This window comes from Grus americana, chromosome 2 (assembly GCF_028858705.1).
Source record: "Grus americana isolate bGruAme1 chromosome 2, bGruAme1.mat, whole genome shotgun sequence".
Lineage (NCBI taxonomy): Eukaryota > Metazoa > Chordata > Aves > Gruiformes > Gruidae > Grus > Grus americana.
The window spans coordinates 77,302,099-77,322,618 of record NC_072853.1 but is presented as its reverse complement, the minus strand read 5'-3'; the positions used below and the strand labels follow the sequence as shown (position 1 = coordinate 77,322,618).

Genomic DNA, 20,520 nt, shown 5'->3' with positions numbered 1-20,520 from the left:
TCTACAAAGAAAAGGAACCAATCACAAAAAGTGTGCTGCTTATTGTAATAAGAGGGTATATTCTAGCGCAATAGATGGATCTGATGGATGTTTGCTTGTGCATGTACAAATGTATTCTTTCTCTCTGCCAAGTCTGAGATACATAGAGATATATATTTATACACACATAGATACATGTGGGATCTTTTTTTGGAAATTCTGACAGACTGTGCTTCTCTGTTTTTGTACTTTTAAAGAATACAGACAGAAGGTGCAAATAGGCTATCATTCTGTGCCTGTTTTTCAACTGTTTTCCCTCTTTTCCCCTCCTCCACATGGCAATTCATTGCAGGTGCATCACTGCAGGGGAGAGAGTCCTACAATAAAAGCATATCTGCTTGGAACATTATCTCCTGAAAATTGAAATTAGCATATTTGTTAATGTTGCAAGTTAATCATGCAGAAACTCAGAATCAGAGAATTAGGGCTCCCAAAATTACAGTAATTTTCCTTTTCAGGGCATGATAGGATTGTGTCCACCTGGCTGAATATTTGTCTTTTATTTGTTTCCAAAAATATGCCCGTCTCATCATGATGAAGGTGCTCTGGCCACAGTAGAGTTCACCACAGAAAGCTAAAAGATACTTGGTGCTTAATTCCAACTTCTTTTTCAGTATAGTTTAGACTGGCAGCAACCCCAACTAAAATGTAGAGAAGAGATATAAATCAAGGCAATGCAGAAGAAAACATGGAAATGTAACAACAGAGATTGTATTAGGCACTGAAAGTCAAAGCTGTAGAACGAAAAGAAACCCTATATTTCTGAAATATGGGAACAGTGCATTCAGCAATGTGTCCTTCTCTTCCGTCAGGACCAGACTCGTTTAGATGGCCATTCGTCACACCAGCTTGGCTGTCAGTGTAACAACCTTTTTCGGTTCCCTTTGCGGTCTGTAAGGTAATGGATAGGAAGGCAGCACCATTGTTTCCCATTTCTTTATGCTTGTGCGCTATTCGTGTGATTCTGACTAGAGAAGGGAAGAAAAACGACTATTTTGTACTAGAAAATTAATTCCCTACATTGAAAGTTATGACAATGCTTTTATAACCGGAGTAGGTGCTTGTACTGTTCACTAAAAGTGTTACATTCCAAAGTAAATATATACTGAGTTGAGTTTCTGTTATGGCTACATGCCTACCCATTTTCATACTAGTAAAAACAAGTGGTGTTTTGACATCAGCTAACACTTCAGCAGGAGCTAGGGTGTTGGTTTTTTCCTAGCTGTTGTGGTGGCTATTATTGTTTATTATACTAGCAGCGGTACCTTGGAAACTCAATCTAAAGTCAAGCCCTGTTGTCCCAGACACCCTACGGACTAATAGGAAGGATAAAAAACCCCAGATTCTCGCTACCTTTTACAGTTTGCAGTCTAGTTTTAAGGCTGAATGCAGTAAGTAGATAAAACAGACAAATAGGTTTGGAAAAATAAGATTATAAATCAGGTCCATAAATTTAAACCAGAGGTCTCAGTTCACTGATTTTGTAACTACCATATTTACTTGCTAAATACCATTTGGACTCTTTTGCTTCCCCAAATTTACCCTTGAAATAGAGAGTGGCTGTGATGCACATCTGTTCTAAAATTCTTATCTATTACCACTCATGAGGTGCTGTTGCATGGTGTGGCATTTATACTTTTAGACGATTTTCTATTATTTTGATATGAGTGATGAGAAAGCTTAATGGATTTTTGCAGTGGTATGAGACTGGGTATTCTTGCATTAAATAGAAGGTTAAAACGGTTAGGAAATGTTGTGTCTATTTCAGTACTAGTTATATGTGAATTCAAGATTCTGGCTTATCTTTGTATCTTGTATGCTCATTACAGATATCTAAATTAATATTTCATATGATAGAAATAGAATGTCCACTATAAATCGTCATGGATGTCTGTGAAGATGTAAAGGAGGGGAGAATTGGGATCTAATTTTTTAGTTTTTATCTAACTTGTATAATTGCTAAGAAATATTTGGCTTGCATTCAATGGTGCTCACCTATTTGCCTGTATAATACAGGTAATACTATGTTCTAACTGAAAAAAATGCAAGTTCTTGAAACTAAAGGGTGATATTTGTAACATAGATGAGGCTATGGTATGTCTGGAAAGAGTGAGTAAACACCTTGATGTGGATTCTTCCTTACACTAAAAATCTCCTGTTCTGACTGTTTTGAGACCTTTGCAGCAGCATACTCTGATGCTGGCCTGTTGTTGGAAGAGGTAGATTCAGATGGACTCTTCAAGTTCACTTAGTCAACTGTACAAAAGTTGAAGAGGTTGGGGGGCAGGAATCAATCTTTTTGGGGCAGTCATTTCCTGCAGAGGTGTCAGCAGTGTTGAAGCTATGGTTCCATAATTTCACCTCTAACTGCTTAGTCTGTGGCAGTAAAGGCAATATATCCATTTAATGAGCTGTTCAGAATCTAGATAATGTATTCTATTCAGTTCGTTATTTTGATAACTGTAATGTATTCTATTCAGTTGGGTTATTCAGTACCCAAAAATTAGTCCTGGTTTTAATTATTTCTCAGTTTGCTAGTTAGCCATCCCAAAACTATCCCACGGAAGGTAGGGTTAAGGTGCATCAGCGTGCAAGAGGAGTGGGGTGTTGTAGATTGGTGCTTAAAGTGTTTGTATCAGTCATATTTCATGTGAAACCATGACCGGAAAACTCCTCATTTTAACTGTTCCTCGTCTCCCAACAAAAAAAAAAAGGTTATTTATTTGTTAACAAATTGACATGTGTTGTGTGTTGCTCTATACATTTTTCAGATTATGTCATAGTAATTTATGAAAAACTAAAATAAAAGAACAGGAAGGAAGGGAACAAAAATCTATTATACCTCTGTCATATTTCTTTCCTTTTCTCTGGTGGATACTAGCAATGTATTTTCCATTGACCTTTAATTATGTGCCTTTTGTGAGTCTGTGCAATGTGTTTAATGCGTGCAACAAACCTGAATGAAAATCCTGGATTCAAACAGTGATGTCCAGGATCAAACGCTGTTGCTTTGATGCACCTCTGTCACTGATTTGATAACAATGCAGCAAGAAACAGTAAAGAAAATTATTTTTTTGGATGAAGGCTTGTTGTCCACTAATTTCTGCATGTTTTACACTTTTCCTTCTGCATAAAAGCATTTTACACGGCTGTGTTTTTTGTTTAGCCAGCGGTCAGATATATCTCCTCTTCAGCCAGTTGAGTGAGGGTACTGAAAAGTGTTCCTGCTTCTAAGAGGTTTAGGTACAATGGTGCCCTGCCAGTTCTTCAGCCTCTTACACATTGCTGTGGGTAGGTCATAGTTGCTGTGTTTAGGCTTGACTTTAGAATTTATTTCTTCTAAATAGAGTGTGGGTAGTTTGAATGAAATTTGCCCCATTCTTTTCCTAAGCTTCTTGCCTACAAATGTATTTTTGTTCCTACCCATTTCTCTGGGAAATGCAAAAATAAGGAGCTTAAAGAGGCTACTTTACAAGTTTGCTAGTTTTTCTAGTGACAGTTTTTTAGATTGTGGAGTTTGGGTGTTGGTGCTTCTTTGGTGAGAGTATTCATCACTTTTTTCTGGTTACATTGGTTCTTTCTTGATTTTTTTCAATAGGAATCAGTTACATACTTCATACTGCCCTTTCGGTGGACTTCAGTGTGCTAAAATACTGAACATGTCAAATCTTGAACAATAAAAATATCTTGGATAAAGGAAGGAAATCCTCTGATTATTCAGCTGTCTGGATTGAGGAAAAGGGCTTGGTAGATCTGAGTTGTGAAGGGGATTCTCCACAAGGTTGTGGAATGACAGACACCAATGCTTTGGGTTTAAAATATGTTAATTTTACTGATGAACTCTACTGTTACCTAGATCTCTACTGTTCTGTCTCAAAGATCTTCAGGCCTATGAAGAATCCCATTCTGGAATCTGGGGTCCAGAATGTAAAGCTGAATTTTTAGTTTAAAAAAAAAAACCACCTTCCCCTACAAAAAATGTCACTTAATTGGATTAAGCATTGTGTATGAGGGAGGGAGGAGGAACTTAAGTTTTGTTGAAGCTTTGCTTTTCTGGACAGGAAATTTTTAAGATGGAAACAATCTGAATCAATTTTAGAAGAAATATTCATAATGCTTATATCTAAAAATGGTAGAAGGGAATTTCTCTTGTGAAATTCCCCCCCCCAAAATATAGATTTTTCTGTCCAGTTCTGTATGGAGACAGCTCATGACCCTATTACATATGAGCAAGAATCAATCATAGTATGAAACACAGACTAGAGGCATTCCCTTTATACCTCACACTGTCAAAATCCCTTTTATTCAAACGCCCTAAATGAAAAATCAGTCCTCAAAATCCTCCTGGAAGCAAAATCAATATTATATTTATTTTTATAATGAGTAAACAAATATGTAAGAAGATGAAGGACATTTTTATACCTTCTAATGGAATGCTGTGCACAGAGTGGTGGGCTAGCACTGACTCTATGCCAGTATGGCATATGCTGAAATGCAGAACACTGTCAGATCACTAGCTCAGCCTAGAACTACTCGTTGGCACAGAAATTCTGATAAACTAATTAATATGTACTGCTTCCAAATGCAACCAGTTTCATGTGAGCTAGCTTAACTGTTTTGCCAGGGTATTTCTGTTCCAGGATTATCTTCCCAAAATCCGAACCTCCTCTAAATGACTTGTCTAAATGCCAAAATGATAGAAGCAGAATTGAAAATGTCTACTCCTGGCTGTTAACATAGCCATTGCACAGCCCATTTCTCCTTGTTTTATTGTGCCATGAAAAAATTTTGGAATCACATTATTTTCTAGAAGTGCAAAAAAGGTGAGAAAAAGAACATCTATTATCCAGTTAGAGACTCTTACAGTATTTGGTTCTGCTCCTAATTCTAGAGCAGTCTATAGGTAAGGATTTTCAAAATTTCAGTTCCCAAATTTTAGGATTTCTGCTCTGTTTCCCTGTACCTGATATTAACTATATGAATTGGAAAGTGGTGAAAATCTTTTTGATAATGTAGTCTGCATGAGCTAGGAAGTGCAACTTAATTGTGAATATAATTGCACTTCTTGCAGATAATTGCAATCGTAAGTCAAGCAAGACAGCTTCTAACAGTTGGGTCAGATTTTTAATTTGATGATCTAAATTATTAATGAGAATATTTCCATAAGCTTTCTGCATAAAAAATGACTTCATAACAAAGAGGTCAGCTGGTCTTGTCTTCTAGCCTTTATGATTATCAGTAGTAATCAGAAACTGTTGTCCCATAAATGTATGCTTCTTTTATGCCTGCTGACAGCCATATCAAATGTAGGTGGTGAATTACTTACAAGCTTTATGAAGCAAAAATTAATTTTGTAGCTTCTAGTTAAAAGAAAATTAAATTAGACTATACATGTAAGATTAAGAAAAATGAAGGCTTAAATGATAAGTGTGGATAGGAATAGTATTTACATTGGTTTTGTTTTGTTTTGAAGTGATTTAATACCTTGGGAATCTTGAAAGTCATATTGAGTCAATTCTGGAAAGCCCAATGCAGGCTACTTTTCACAGTGTGGCTGCAGTCAGACAAAATGATATGATACATAAAGAAGACAAGCAGATCGGTACAAGAATGCATAATGCTATTGTATAAATCAGTAGTGTTTCCATATCTGATAGACAGCTGTGCTGAACACAATCTATTGTGAGACTGATACAGTGATAATATAAGGGGACTTGAGGCAAGTGGTGAAGGTGATTACGACTATAAAGCTTTTTATAAGAGGAGACTGAAAGGTTGAGATTATTTATGCAGAAAATAGATTGGAAACTTCTATAACCTGTATCCTAAAGCAAGATTTAAGAGCATATCTAGTACCATCAAATAGAATACATTCAAAACAGATAAACACGATTTTTGGGTTTTACCTGAAACACAAAGGAATGACAGAATTCAAGGTCACAAAGATTGACATTTATGATGATCCAGAAAGACATTTGACACTTTCTCAATGAGAATTTTAAATAATAAACATATAGGGTTTTTTAGAAAAGACAAATCATTTTAAAAAGAAGAAATGCCTGGGGCAAACATACTTTTAATATAGTGGTTTATTGCATCTTCTTGTGATGTATCTTGGCTGGCAAGCATTAGAAATATTAAGTAAGAGTCAGGATATTGGACAAAATGGACAATTCTTTTTATTTGGGATGACAGTTTCTCTTCCTATTGCAATCTGAATTAATTTGTTATCATTTGTCTCTGTTCCATTTGTGAAGAAAAAAGAATAAATGGCAGCTTTGATTTCCCTTTCTGCCCCCAGAAAGTAGCTGTCATAGTCAGAGATTCAAAGGGGTAAATATTTTGAAGCATCTTTCACTCACATTTCATGCTTATAATCTATGAACAGGTCCGGGACCATGGCAAATATCTCATTCTATGCTTCTTTTCTGGCATTTCACTCCTTTGATAAATGCGAGATGGTGTATTTTACAATTTCAGGGATGCTCAGCTGGAAACACTTACAGGATCTGTTTTATTCTAAAACCACTCATCCCTCCAAAAATGTTCTGCTTCCAAATGTCTCAATTTCTGTATTGAGTCAACTATTGAAAGTCTTAGCATAATAATTCAAAGAGCTTAATATGTTCATAAGAAGGGGGGGGGGGGGTTGTTTTGTTTTGTTTTGTTTTGTTTTTAAATAATCTTCTTTTACTAAGATTGTCTTCTCCTACTAGTCCAATTTAGAGAAAAAAACAGGTTCCAAGCCCAAAATGTAACCATTCTTGATTGGGGCACTTGAATGCCGAACCAGAATCTGAATTTTGTAGCTACTTTTTCTCTCCACAGAGTTTCAAAATCCTAAATCCCATTTGTGTTAGCTGTCAAATTAGCAAGATATGGCTGTGATTAGAACTTCTTAAAGACAGAATTTCTGTTCAATGGGATTCTCTGGGGAAAAAAGAAATGCTCTTCGGTTGTGGAATTAATAGAATAAACACTTGAATTTTTTTTTCCCCAGAAAATAAACCCCAAAATTAATTACTTAGAGTTAATTGGAATATGATAGAATCAGAGAATATTAAGGTTGGAAGAGTGGGTCAAACAGGTCAAGTCAGAGCAGGTTACTCATTGTCTTGTCCAGTCTGGTTTTGAGTTTTGATTATCACCCTCACAGCGAAATTTTTTTTTTTCCTGATATCTCAAGTCAGATTTTCCCATGTTCCAGCTGGTACCTGTTGGTTCTTGTCCTTTCCCTGAGCAGAGACTTTGCTCCCTGGTGCCACTGGGGTCCCTGGGTGCTGCTGGAGAGTTGCTCCTGCTGCAAGGAGGTCCTCCTCATCCCCAGTGCCTGACCCACAGATGCTTCCAAACAGTGTGGAACCCCTCCAGGTGCAGGTGTGCACACGTGTGTGTGTTAACAAGTACTGTTAGCCAGCATTTTCCTCATCATCACCCCTGAGGGACAGCCCTAGTAACCAACTGCTCCTCGGTTGGATACTGTACCGCTGCTCACGGCCCTCAGCGTGGTGCATGGCAGTCCGACCAGCGGTCCTTGTAGTCCTCCTCACCCCATTTTCTCTAAGGACACTGTGGGAGACCATGTCACAGGCTTTGTTAAGTCAAAGTAAACAGCATCCACTGCTCCTCCTTCATTCACCAAACCAGTACAGTGTTCACAGCAAGCTCTCGGGTGGCAAGGTTCAACCTTACTAAGTCCATGTTGTCTATTCCCACTCTTTTCATGGTGTTGGGGTTTTTTTTTCGTTGGTTTTGTTGTGGTTTTTTGTTGTTGTTTTTGTTGGTTTTGTTTTTTTTTTTTTTATCTTGACTGTTGTTGTCTGGAGGATTTAGTCTGTAACCTTCCCAGGGACTGAGAATGATTAGCCTGTATTTACCTGAATCCTCCTTTTTGCTCTTCTTGGAGGTGGATGTGATGTTTATCTTTTTCCAAAAATCTAAGCATTGAGAAGTTCACACGAGGTATTCTGTGTCACCATGATGACCTATCTCACCTGACTTCCTCCTCTTGTGTAGTCCCCAAACCCTAAAAGCCACAATCTCCCACAGTGTCTACTTGATTATAACTTTTTATGGCAAAATGCATATAATTTTTAATATAAGATATCCTAACTTTATAGTTCACACTCCAGTTGTTGTAGAGTACAGAATGTGAGCAGTTTTGCTCAATGGCCACTCTGTCAGAAGTTCAACTTCTCTTTCTGTGCCCTCCCCCTCACAATTTGTCCTTCAGCTTTCTCTTCTGGGATGAAAGTTCCAGTTAAACAGAGAAAAACCTGTGTGTAATGAAGGTAAATTAACTTGATGTTACTTGAAAGCTCCCATACAAGTAGTTGTTAAAATGTGACATGGAAATGCTGTTTAGAGTGGTCTAAATATATAGAAGGGAAGGTAGTAAGAGACAAATCACAAGGGATTGTAAAATATAGTATGTCTTTGAGCACTACGATAAACAGGCTATTCACTCTTGGTACAGTACAAATACCTGTGGTAGTAAATCTACCAGACACTGCTATGCTGTAAGGAAGAAAAGAGGCTGAGGTACTTTCAGCCTGGAAAGTCCACAGGTAAGAGAGGCTGGTAATAGCCTGCACATACCTAGAAGGCATTAGGGTCTAAAATGGAGGCAAAGTGATTGGTGTGATTCACAAGTGTCTAACAAAGAACAATAAAATGACATCAAGGGACAGTCTATCAGGAAAATGTCTGATTGGTGAGATGTTAATGAGCTGTGGACACACTCCCATGGCAATGTGAGGGACAACCGATGAGCTGGGATTATTAAAACTGCATTGACTAACATATTAGAAAATTTTATCAGAGAAATAAAGGGAATGCTTTTATAAGATTTATGCCTCTAGCAATCTGTAATGCTCTGTTACATACTCTGACGACAACCCACTGAAATCCCTGTGGAAAAGTTGCCACTGATTTCCATCAATGTGGATCAAGACCTTAGTGCTAATACAGGCCACGTTTGTCATATTCATTTGTCTAGGAGCAAAGGTGGCAATGCACAAGGAATGGTTGTAACAGTGGGAGGACCATGGGAAAACAGGTGTTCAGTACTCCGTTAGCTGTGTATGGGGAGCTATAGAGACAATGTGTTACCTGAATATCTGTTTTCCCTTATGGGAAGAGATAATTAGTTATACTGGGGAGGATTATACTATTCCATCCAGGAGAACATTGTAGGTTTATGTAGTTTTGTTTTTTCTATCAAAAAGGATATTATGTTCTGTAGTTGAAAATACAGCACATAAAAGTTTCATTTGATTTTCCTTGTTTGTCAAGAGGTGTTGTGTTGTTTTGGTTTTTTTTTTTTGTCTCAGATATCTCACTTACGGGGTCCTCAAGCGTGCATGGAGCCCGTCTTGTTCTCGCACAGATTGTTGCCTTTCTGATGAAGAGGTTTCACCACATTAGGCGAGACTGGAGAGGAAGTCTGTCAAATGTGCTGCTGCCTGTCCTCTTTGTTGCACTGGCAATGGCCTTGTTTAGCGTGAAGCCACTGGCTATTGATTACCCTTCTCTCAAGCTGACACCAAGACTTTATGACAATGCAGAATCCTTCTTTAGGTAAAGGGCTCATCCATTATCAAAAATACCTGGGGTTCTGGGACCTTTACCCTTGAGTTCTCATATTTTAAAGACTATTTTCTTTCTAGGAAGAATAATAGGTTACTACTTAAAATACCTGTTTATTTTTCAGATCTTTAGTACATTTTTATAGATTATTATGAGGGAGAGATAAAATTAGAAAAGCATTGTGCAAAGGATTTTCTGCAGGAAAGGGCAAAGACTTTGGAGCAGTTTGAACAGCGTAATCTCTTTCAATACCAGTCATGGCCATTTATATGTAAATGCACAAGTGTATTTAAACAAGCCTTTGCATGCTTCGTTTTAACTACTTGCTTAGGTCTGAAGCCGTTTTCTCAAAATAATTCTCAGGTTTGAAAGTGTCACAGAGTATTAACAAACCCTGGTGCCCTGTTTACTCAACCTCTGCTTTCTATATGCTCAGCTTTGAAACCAGATAGATTATTTATCTGTTCATCTATTTATTTTTAATGTACAGTATCTATAGCTCGGCTGTGAACTATTGTGTATTGTGTGCCTATCAGCAATACAGATCACTTTCTCTCCTAGACAAATATCCAGATAACTTCATAAACATAATGCTGTTTGAATTTATAAATGAAACATAAAAAACACTTAAAGCATGTTAACAGTTAGGAATGCATATATATGGAGAGAAAGATGGCCATGGAGAGATGTTGAGATTTATTTAGCCATAATTGCATTGAATGTTCTTTACGTGTTTACATAGAGTTTTTGAACTGAGATAATGTTGCTGTTTTGGTATGTTTCCTATGCATGGATTTTATAGTTCTTTAATTTCTTGGTAAACATGTAGGATCTTGAGCCTGAAAGTTAATAGAAGTAGACATATTAACATGTTTGTGTTTCCTTTTCTTCCCCCCGCCCCCCCGGCCCACTTTGAACAGCACTGAAGATGATAACCTAGGAAACCTTTCTCAGATTCTACTGAGATATTTCTTTGACTGGGACCACAGATGCATGCATTCAAAACAAGGGTAACTGTGAATAACATAAATACTTCCTTAATTGTGAATTGTAAATATTGTAAATTCAATTTTTTTTTTTTTTCTGCGTAGTGTGGACTATCCTAAGCTTTTCTTGCAGCATGAGGTTAGTGACAAATCTGTTCTGATGAAGGAGCTGGCATCCTGGTAAAGTACATAAATAGGCTTCATTGTTAAAGGTCTGCTCTAAATCCCGTAAAAGTCAGTGACAGCTTTCCGATTAATTTCAGGAAGATTTTGATCAGGTCTGGTGACCATATAAATGAAGGTTAGACAATAATTACCATATTTGTTAGGAAGCATTCCATATTTCCAAATCTAGGAATGCAGAGTTGTGACCATGCTTTACTTATTGCTGCAAACACAAGGCATGCAGCTCATTTAGTGCTTTACTTATATAAATATTTTTAGTGAATCCACTTTGATACAAATGAGTAAAATTGATACAGCTTTAGAGACAGCTGCCACTGTGATAAAATGCTAAGAAGGTGTTCAAGATGCCAGATCTGCTTGTTACGCTGTGGATTTCTTCTGTTAGGTAATATATTCCTTTCATTTAATGGTGTTCCTATTGTTATGTTTATTCCCATTAGAAAAAATAATTCATGTTGGCAGACAGAATCTACACCACCCCAGGATTCGTGCGGATGTGTGGCTGAACAAGAGGTATGCCAACTTATGTGTACTTACATATGTAAAAATTATGTGTGTGTATATTAGATCTAATACCTCGACTCTTCTTTTTGAAGGGCCAGAGAAAGGGATGAGGAAATAAACCCTCAGAACACTGGCTTTGTTATGATTGGAGGTTTCCTTCTGTTTCATCTAATCTTTGGGCTATGTGTTCTGAGTCTTCAGGGAAAGAGCTCGCGCAGTTTTGATGTATATATACATGTGTGCATGTGTGTATATGCACTAGAAATGGCTATAGATTGATCTGAAATAACAGGGATCAGAGATAGCTGAACTAGTCTCAGCAGATGCAGCTTTGCTTTAAATATGTTATAGGACTTTGCTCACAGAAAAATGCATGTAAAACAAGGTTAAAACATAACACTTCCATAATATTTGGAAGACTACGTCCTTTCAAAAGGAAGGGTCAGGTGATCCTAGCTGGTAGAAGCCAGCATGGAATCTACATGTAAATGAGATGTAATTGTCAGAGTTTGGTTTGGATTTGGATTGTGCATTTGAAAATAAAACAACCTTTAAGGAAAGAAAGGATTTTGAAAAAGAATGAATTTTTGACCTTCTCAACTAGTGAGTTTTCCTGCTGCTTTGCTCTGAGGTTGAGCAATAAACAAGAATGCGAAACTGTGTCTGAAGTGACAAATATATTTCCCTGGATTGGACCATTCTATCAAATAACTTATCTCCTTCATAAAGATACAAATATTTAGAGTAAGAGTTATATCTGAAATCTAGCAATACAGTTTTGGGAAAAGTGGAAGGAGGAAACTAATTTTTTATTTTGCTGATCAAGGAACAAATTTGCCTCTAATACTTGTGAGACATAAAAATATGAGAAGCTTGCTTAAAATGGGAATGGGAACTCACACAGGGAGAGGCCCATTAACCGTGAAAGCTCAAAGAAGAGAAGTCACTTGGCAGTGGAGGCAGAACTTATATCTGTGAGCTATGGAAAACCAGAATCTCTGAGAGTGAATTTTAATTTGTGTAGGGTTGAGATGTCAAATAAGCATAAAAATTTTTCAGTTGATATACATAATGTACTTTATAAGGCTACTGATATATCTGATCATAATATCTGTTTCCTTTTCTTTGGTTGTGAGAATATCCCACTGAATCATTAGAAAACATCTTGCTTTATTCTTCTCTGCAGTTCATCAATGAAATTTTTAGAAGTATATTGTATTAATTAGAATTTTGTTTTCATCTCATTCATCTGGTGCCTTTTTTGTGTTTCTTCTCAGGCACAAAAAGTGAATGGTAGTCTTGCCTTTTTCATTGCTGTAAACCTTTCTAAACTTATATACAAATTTTGATGTTTTCAAAACAAAACTGACAGGGTTGCAAGAGAAATCAAATGTGGTTCTAATATGTGGATGACATTTACAGTTAGAGTTGCCTTATAAAAATAAACCCATACATAATTTATTGAAAAGTTATCAAAGCTGAGAAAGGCAAATCCAGTCAAAAAAACAATGCTGTAAATTTTATGTAAAAATTCAAAAATATGGCTAAATGTAGTGCCACTGTTTTTTAAGTGTGCTTTGCTTATTTTATGTATACTGTTTTTCAGATGTGTCCAAGTTTCAATACCTCTGCTCCCTATGTGAAGAATAAGAACGGACATATTTTGTATAATCTTTCAGGGTTCCTTGTGGAAGAATATTTAGTGAGGCCTTCCAACAAAGCAAGGTAACCTTAAAATATCTAACCTTTGTCTATCCTTTGTGTATAAAACTCACAGTCTTTCCTGATGGAAAGCATAGACCTACATCACTGAGAATACAAGGGGTAGTTGCCTTTGTCTGTTGGTTGTTAGCAAGGAGTAGAGTCGGGCTAAGGTACCATGGAACCCCCTCCACGGTCACTTCTCAGAGCTTCCTGCAGCAATTGCATGCTAATTGCCTCTAGGCATACCCTGGCTCTTCCTGCCACACGGCAAGTTATTTCAGCATCTCAGAGAAAGAAAATCTATATGCATATGCAAATCAGGTGAACAATATAGTTTCCATTCCTCAGAGACTCAATCCAATAGAGGGGGCTATGCTCCAATTAATCTTTTCTTTGAACTTAAAGGGCTGATATCCCCCTGGCTAGACTTTATATCCTGTGATACCAGCCACAGAGGTTATAATCTGCTGTATTTTGAGGTTCACTTATGTGCCTCTACAGCTCAATCACTGCCTTTTGACATAAGTGCAAATACTAGATCAAGTGTGATTTTATCAAGGAGAAGAAAGTGTCAGCCATTTATCCATTAAAAAAAAATATCTGATTTGATAAAAATAGAGGTAAACATCTTAAGATGAAAGATTTGAACTAGAATATGAATGGAGTAGGAAGAAATAAAGCTGTGTAGATGTTTCTGAAAGTCAGTAATACCTCACTTGCTCACAAACCCTCCTGTTGCTCAGGGATTTTAGGTTTCAGAAAGTAAAAATTCTTATCTGAGGGAATCCCTTTGCCAGAAAAGAACAATAATGTTCACCTGATTCAAGAGTTCCTCCTTTTTAACAGAGAAGGGGGTTGTGAGGGGTGAAGTTTCACTTTTATTTGGAAAATAAAGCATTAATGTAGACATTACCACTTTAACATTGCAAGAAAAGACTGCTAAGCTTAAGGCAGGTAACTTGCTATTACTTTATTTTCTATTACCAGATATGGTGGTTGGTCTTTTGGAGGGAGGAAAGCATTTGAACTTCAAGATAAAAAATTGAATAACACCAATTCTAAACCTCTGGCGAAGGTAAGGCTTGTATGTATGTGTGTGCATTTGTATGTATGTGTCGCTTACTTATTCAGACTCCATGGCACTTAGCAAATAAATCATTACATAAAATCTTTGCGCTTAGAAATTGGGAGGAAAACTCTATTATAGTCCACTTCTCTGTTCATAATTCTTGAAGTATTCTCCTGTGTTCTGAGAAGCAGTTGTAAATGAGTCAAAAGACACGGCCTTTGTTGTTTTTTCGTGTGAACTTATTTCAGAGTCTAACTGAGCTCATCTTTAAAACTTTTCTTTAGGTAGTTAGCCCAGAAATTCCTTTCTTTTTTTTTTTTTTTTTTTTGTTTCTACAAAAAGTCAATGTCAGAATTGAAAAAAGTTCATTGAACATCTCAAAATGAGTTATTATTGATGCTTTTTTCATTTCTGCAAGGAATACTTTACTTTGCTACATTTCTCTTTCTCCCCCCACCTCAGCCCTCCTAAAAAAAAGTAAAGATTCAGCTTCTAGGAGCAGCTACTTCTGCATAAGAAATATGCTACCCTGTGTTTATAATCCCCTTTTCAAATATGAGTAACTTTCCATTTTTATCCCAGACAAACAGAAGTGTGCCTTGCTGAAATTAGTCAGGTTGTGAAATTTGAATCTCTTCTTGTCAGTAGATTGTACTGTCTCGCAATGCTACACAGAGCCAGTGTTTTCTGTCTTGAGCTACCTCTGAAGTCAGGAAAAGAGGGATTATTCTAAGCACAAGTGAAATAAAGAGATTTTCCTTGAGGCCTTTTGGTATGCTCTGGAAGGATATAGTATCTCCATACTGTGAAAACTTGGGATGGGACCTAGAAACTAACAGGCAATTATCAGTGCACAGGATTTTACTTTCTTTGGGAATACTTTGAAAGGATCTTTTGAGATCTATTCAAATTTAGACCAGTAATGAGTAGAGGAACAGCAGTCTTGGAGGAGTATTGAAGAATATCAGTGAATAGTCTCTATTTTTGTATTTGGGGCAAAACAGATTTATGAAGAGGAAGCTGTGGACTTTCCAGATTCCAGATTTATGGGCGTATAGAAACTAGATTTTATTTGCTCTTATGAAAGAAGAAGAGAAGGAAGAGGGTAAATAAGCTCTATCCCAAAACCCATTTTGGGACAAAGTGTTAAAACAACCACGTGTTAAACTGACATACAGATATTCTCCAATTCAATATCATTTCATGTTTAGTTTTGCAAAATCACTGCCTCTTTGCAATGCCTTTTCCACGTAATTTTGTTAAAAATCTCTCTATCTTATATACACACCCTACCTTATATATATTTTCATTTTGGTCATTTGTGATGTCCCTTCCACTCCTAGATTTCTTACAGCTTTGAACTCCAGTTCCGTTAATCCTTTATTAGGAACTTGAAGTCCTAGAGGATTGCAATAAGATACGTTTTTCTGACTGCTGTTTTTGTCCTATGCATCTTTAATCATTTTAGACTCTTGTTTTGACATGCCTGCACTGTGGTTTTTGTTAGGCTCCTTTTTTTTTCAAATGTCTTTGGCATAGAGCTCCACCTGCCATCAGCACAAGGATAAATTATAGTTGTACTGTTAGTGAGTAAGCTTCATATTTCAGACCCAAAGAAAATAGTGGAGTAGATTTATAAAGGGCACTGTGTTATCTAAAATACCTCCTGGAAGTGGCTTTCAACTGATGCAATGTCAAATTATTGCATTAACCTTTCAGTAATTAATGACCAGACTTTTACTTTGACCTTTCAGGCTTGTTCATGAGACAGTGAATGTACCATTTACATAGCCTTGTATGAAAGAAAATGAGAAATTTGCATTTGAAGAGACTTACTGTACGATTCACTTCTTTTTAGAAAATTTCTGAATCTTTATACATTATTCTCCTCCACTCAAAAAGCCCACAATTTTTCCAGGTCAAATTAAAAATATCTATTCAACACCTATTTTACTTATACCTAATCATACCATGCTGTATATACCGCATACATGGTACATGCATGCACACAGAGAACATGTATGCGTGCATGCACGAGAGAGAATATATCTACCGCATGACAAATGTGGCTGATTAAAACCATTGATGATTGACATTCATTGATGATAATGGCTACATGGCAAAAGCATATCTCTTCCTCATTTTTTGTGTGTTCTCATGACTATATTCTTTGTTTTTCTTTGATAATGTGGGCAAAATGTGTTCCATAATGATTTCATAGTTGCTGTTGTTTATAACATAATTAAATATAGGAAGAACATGTGGTAATTTTAAATAATCTTGAAAGGAAATTTGTACTGTTTACATGGCATTCTGAAGTGTGCATTTTTCCAGTCTCAAAGGTTGGGATTTCAGGCTTTACTGTACAGTAATAGTATAAGTGTCCAGAGGAAGTTACATTTTTCCAGTCTAATACCCCTTTTCTCTGTGTCCCCACCAAGAATCTGGTCCAGCCATGCTTAGGGATTTCTCTGCCCCTCCTTACCCTTTTTTCTTGATAGGCCATACATTAGTGAAAATGTCAGTCTAGCATTATTCTGGAATATTAACAGCAGGTAAAAATGGTATGGAATAATGGAAAACAGATCTTTACAGAACTTATATCTAGTGTAGTGAGGGCCATGTTTTTCTTTGGGAAGGAATTTTATGAACCATGGGTAGAAAATAAAATAATGAAAATAAAAAATTAATCATCTTAATCTATATATTTTTCCATTGCTCATCTCTTTTCTGCCCTCTGTAAATAATTACCTGTGTGGCACACAAGAAATATGAAATATTTTTCAGATGGAACTAATATTTTTCTTTTTTTAATATTTTTCCTTTGCAGTCAATTTGGAATAAGTCACAAGACTAGATAAAAGAGCTTAATTGTATCTTCTGATGAAGTGAGCAGCCTCAAATGCCTCTTTTGACAGATTATAAACAATTAAATATCCAGCTTCAATTTGGTTATTTCCTGGTGGTTTGATTCAGTTATATAATGTAGCTTGAAGGAAGAATTCTAATTAATGTGTGGGATATTGAAATGTATTGTTTCACACAATGCTCTATTGTGGTTTTTGTATTTTCATTTGAATATAGGTCACATTATTATATTTCTAAGGTGTTCTGTGAACACTCGAGACCTTTCTCCTGCTTGAATTAAATGAGAATGTGTCATCAGAATTTTGCTTTATTGTTTTCTTAATTGCATTTTTTTTAATACAATGAACACAATTGCAGTGGAGTTTCATTATGTATGTATAACTTTCCATTTGCACAAATTTTTTTAAAAAGATAGAATAAGAAATGTGTGTGGTGTGAAAAAGGCTGGCTACCTTTGATCATTGTTTATGTTTCTTTGCTCAGGTTGCTATTTGCACAGGAGATACAGCAGTGCAAAGATTTGCAGTTTTTCTCAGGACACTTAGGTTCTATTTTACTTAATTTCTTTAAAGAACTCTCTTGTTGATTAAATAATGAGAGATCTAGTTTGTGTTATAATTTGAGGGAACTGAACTGCAGGAGAACAAAGGAGTTGCATATGAGTTTGCAAAGGGGGAAAGTTTGGGATCTTATGGAAGGAGCTTCTGGTTCGTATTTACAAGAAGTGAGTAACAAGGATGAAATTTGAACTCATGTGCGCCACACGAACCTGTTTGTTGGTAACAAATATGATGAGCAGGACTAGAGGGGCCCTGTCTCCAGCCAGGTGGAGGAGAGGAACAACCACGTGTATTGGACTGTGTGGATCCGATGGCCTGGCACGTCAGATCCAGAGGAATGTAAGGGTCTAGTAGTCAACAGCGCACAGTGTCATCAAGCCATGAAGGAGCAGAACCCATCTGTATTTCTGGAGTGACAGGGGGATCCCAACAGCTAATTGTGCTGCAGGCTGAAGTAAGCCTAACTGGGAATGGGTGGCAGAAGCACCCCACTGTGACTGGCTGCAGTGGGTTCACCCTGGTTGGATGCCAGGTGCCCACCAAGCCGCTCTACCACTCCCTTCCTCAGCTGGACAGGGAAGAGAAAATATAGTGAAAGGCTCATGGGTCGAGATAAGAGTGGGGAGATAAGAGTGGGGAGACATCACTCACCAATTACCATCATGGGCAAAACAGACTTGACTTAGAAAAAAAAATCTAATTTATTACCAAGTAAAACAGAGTAGACTGATGAGAAATAAAACCAAATCTTAAAACACCTTCCTCCCCCCCCTCCCTTCTTCCTAGGCTTAACTTTACTCCCAAATTCTCTACCTCCTCCCCCACAGCAGCACAGGGGGATGGGGAGTGGGGGTTGTGGTCAGTTCATCACACGTTGTCTCTGCTGCTCCCTTCCTCCTCACACTCTTCCCCTGCTCCACTGTGGGGTCCCTCTCACAGGAGACAGTCCTCCAGGAACTTCTCCAACACGGGTCCTTCCCACGGGCTGCAGTTTTTCACAAGCTGCTCCAGCATGGTTTTATTCTACATGATACAGACCTTCAGGACCAGATTGCTCCAGCATGGGTCCTCCATGGGTCACAAGTCCTGCCAGCAAACCTGCTCCAGTGTGGGCTCCTCTGTCTTCCCACGGGGTCCTTCAGGTGCCTTGACCTGCTCTGGTGTCAGGTCCTCCATGGGCTGCAGGGGAATCTCTACACTCCCTCATCCTTCCTCCATGGGCTGCAGGGCGACAGCCTGCTTCACCATGGTCTTCTCCACGGGCTTCAGGGGAATCTCTGTTGTGAAGCCTGGAGCACCTCCTCCCCCTCCTTCTTCACTAACCTTGGTGTCTGTAGAGTTTCTCATATCTTCTCATTCCTCTCTCTGGCTGCAAAAACTGCTGCTAGTTTTTGTGGTGTTTTTTTTCCCCTTAACTATATTATCCCAGAGGTGCTACCACCGTTGCTGATGGGCTCGGCCTTGGCCAGCGGTGGGTCTGTCTTGGAGTCGGCTGGCATTGGCTTTGTCGGACCTAGGGGAAGCTTCTAGCAGCTTCTCACAGAAGCCACCCCTGTAGCACCCCCTACTACCAAAACCTTGCCACGCAAACCCAAAACACTGGCCCAGAGACTCTGTACATCCTCGGCATAGACTACTTCAGGAGATGGTATTTCAGGGACCCAAGAGGTTACCAGTGAGCTTTTGGCATAGCTGCCTTGGAGATGGAGGAAATTAACCAGCTGTCTACCTTGCCTGGTCTGTCAGAGGACCCTTCTGTTGTGGGGTTGCTGAGGGTTGAAGAACAACAGGTGCTGATTGCTACCACGACACTGCACTAATGGCAATATCACACCAACTGAGACTCCCTGGTTCCCATCCATAAGCTGATTCATTGACTGGAGAGCCAGGGAGTGATCAGCAGAACCCACTCACCCTTTAGCAGTCCCTTATGGCCAGCGTGAAAGTCCAATGGAGAGCGGAGACTGACAGTTGAATATCGTGGTCTGAATGAAGTCACGCTGCTGATGAGTGCTGCTGTGTCAGACGTGTTAAAACTTCAATATGAACTGGAGTCAAAGGCAGCCAAGCGGTACACCGCAGTTGATATGGCAAATGCATTTTTCTCAATCCCTTTGGTGGCAGAGTGCAGGCCACAGTTTGCTTTCAGCTGGAAGGACATCCACTACACCTGGAATTGACTGCCCCAGGGGTGGAAACACAGCCCCACCATTTGCCATGGACTGATCCAGACTGCACTGGAAGGGGGTGAAGCTCTGGGGCACATGCAGTATATTGAGAACATCGTTGTATGGGGCAAAACAGCAGCAGAAGTCTCTGAGAAAGGGAAGAAAATAGTCTGGATCCTTCTGAATGCTGGTTTTGCCATAAAACAAAGGCCAAGGAACCTGCACAGGAGATCCAGTTTTGAGGAATAAAATGGCAAGATGGATGCTGTCAGATCCCAATGGATGTGATCAAGAAAATAACAGCTATGTCTCCGCCGACCAACAAAAAGGAAACATGCAGTAGCCCTTGGGCCAGTCTGGGCTAAGCCAGATGTAAGAGATGTGCTCTACATCACAGCTGGGGAAAATGGCCCTACCTGGAGTCTCTGGCAGAAAGCACCAGGGGAGACTCAAGGTCGCCCTCTGGGGTTTTGGAGTCAGGGATACAGAGGATCCGAGGCCAGCTACACTCCAACTGAAAAAGAGATATTGGCAGCATATGAAGGGGTTCGAGCTACTTCAGAAGTGATTGGTACTGAAGCACAGCTCCTCCTGGCACCCTGACTGCCAGTGCTGGGCTGGATGTTCAAAGGGAAGGCCCCCTCTACACACCATGCAATTGATGATACACGGGGTAAGTGGGTCACGCTGATCACAGCAGGTTCAAATAGGTAACCCCAATCAGCCAGGAATTCTGGAAGCGATCATGGACTGGCCAGAAGGCAAAGATTTTGGAATATTGCCAGAGGGCGAGGTGACGCAAGCTGAAGAGGCCCCCCTGTATAATAACCTGCCAGAAAATGAGAAGC

At 38.5% G+C, this 20,520-nt stretch overlaps 1 protein-coding gene across 1 annotated transcript in view; it reads left to right on the top strand.

The window, feature by feature from the left end:
* Positions 1–20,520, top strand: part of ABCA13 (ATP binding cassette subfamily A member 13) — a 199,117-nt gene that overhangs the window by 112,639 nt on the left and 65,958 nt on the right. Inside the window, exons 36-40 of the mRNA XM_054817845.1 lie at positions 9,372–9,618; positions 10,548–10,637; positions 11,240–11,312; positions 12,910–13,028; positions 13,995–14,082. Of these exons, the coding sequence (XP_054673820.1) occupies positions 9,372–9,618; positions 10,548–10,637; positions 11,240–11,312; positions 12,910–13,028; positions 13,995–14,082 (617 nt within the window). The remainder of the gene's footprint in view (positions 1–9,371; positions 9,619–10,547; positions 10,638–11,239; positions 11,313–12,909; positions 13,029–13,994; positions 14,083–20,520) is intronic.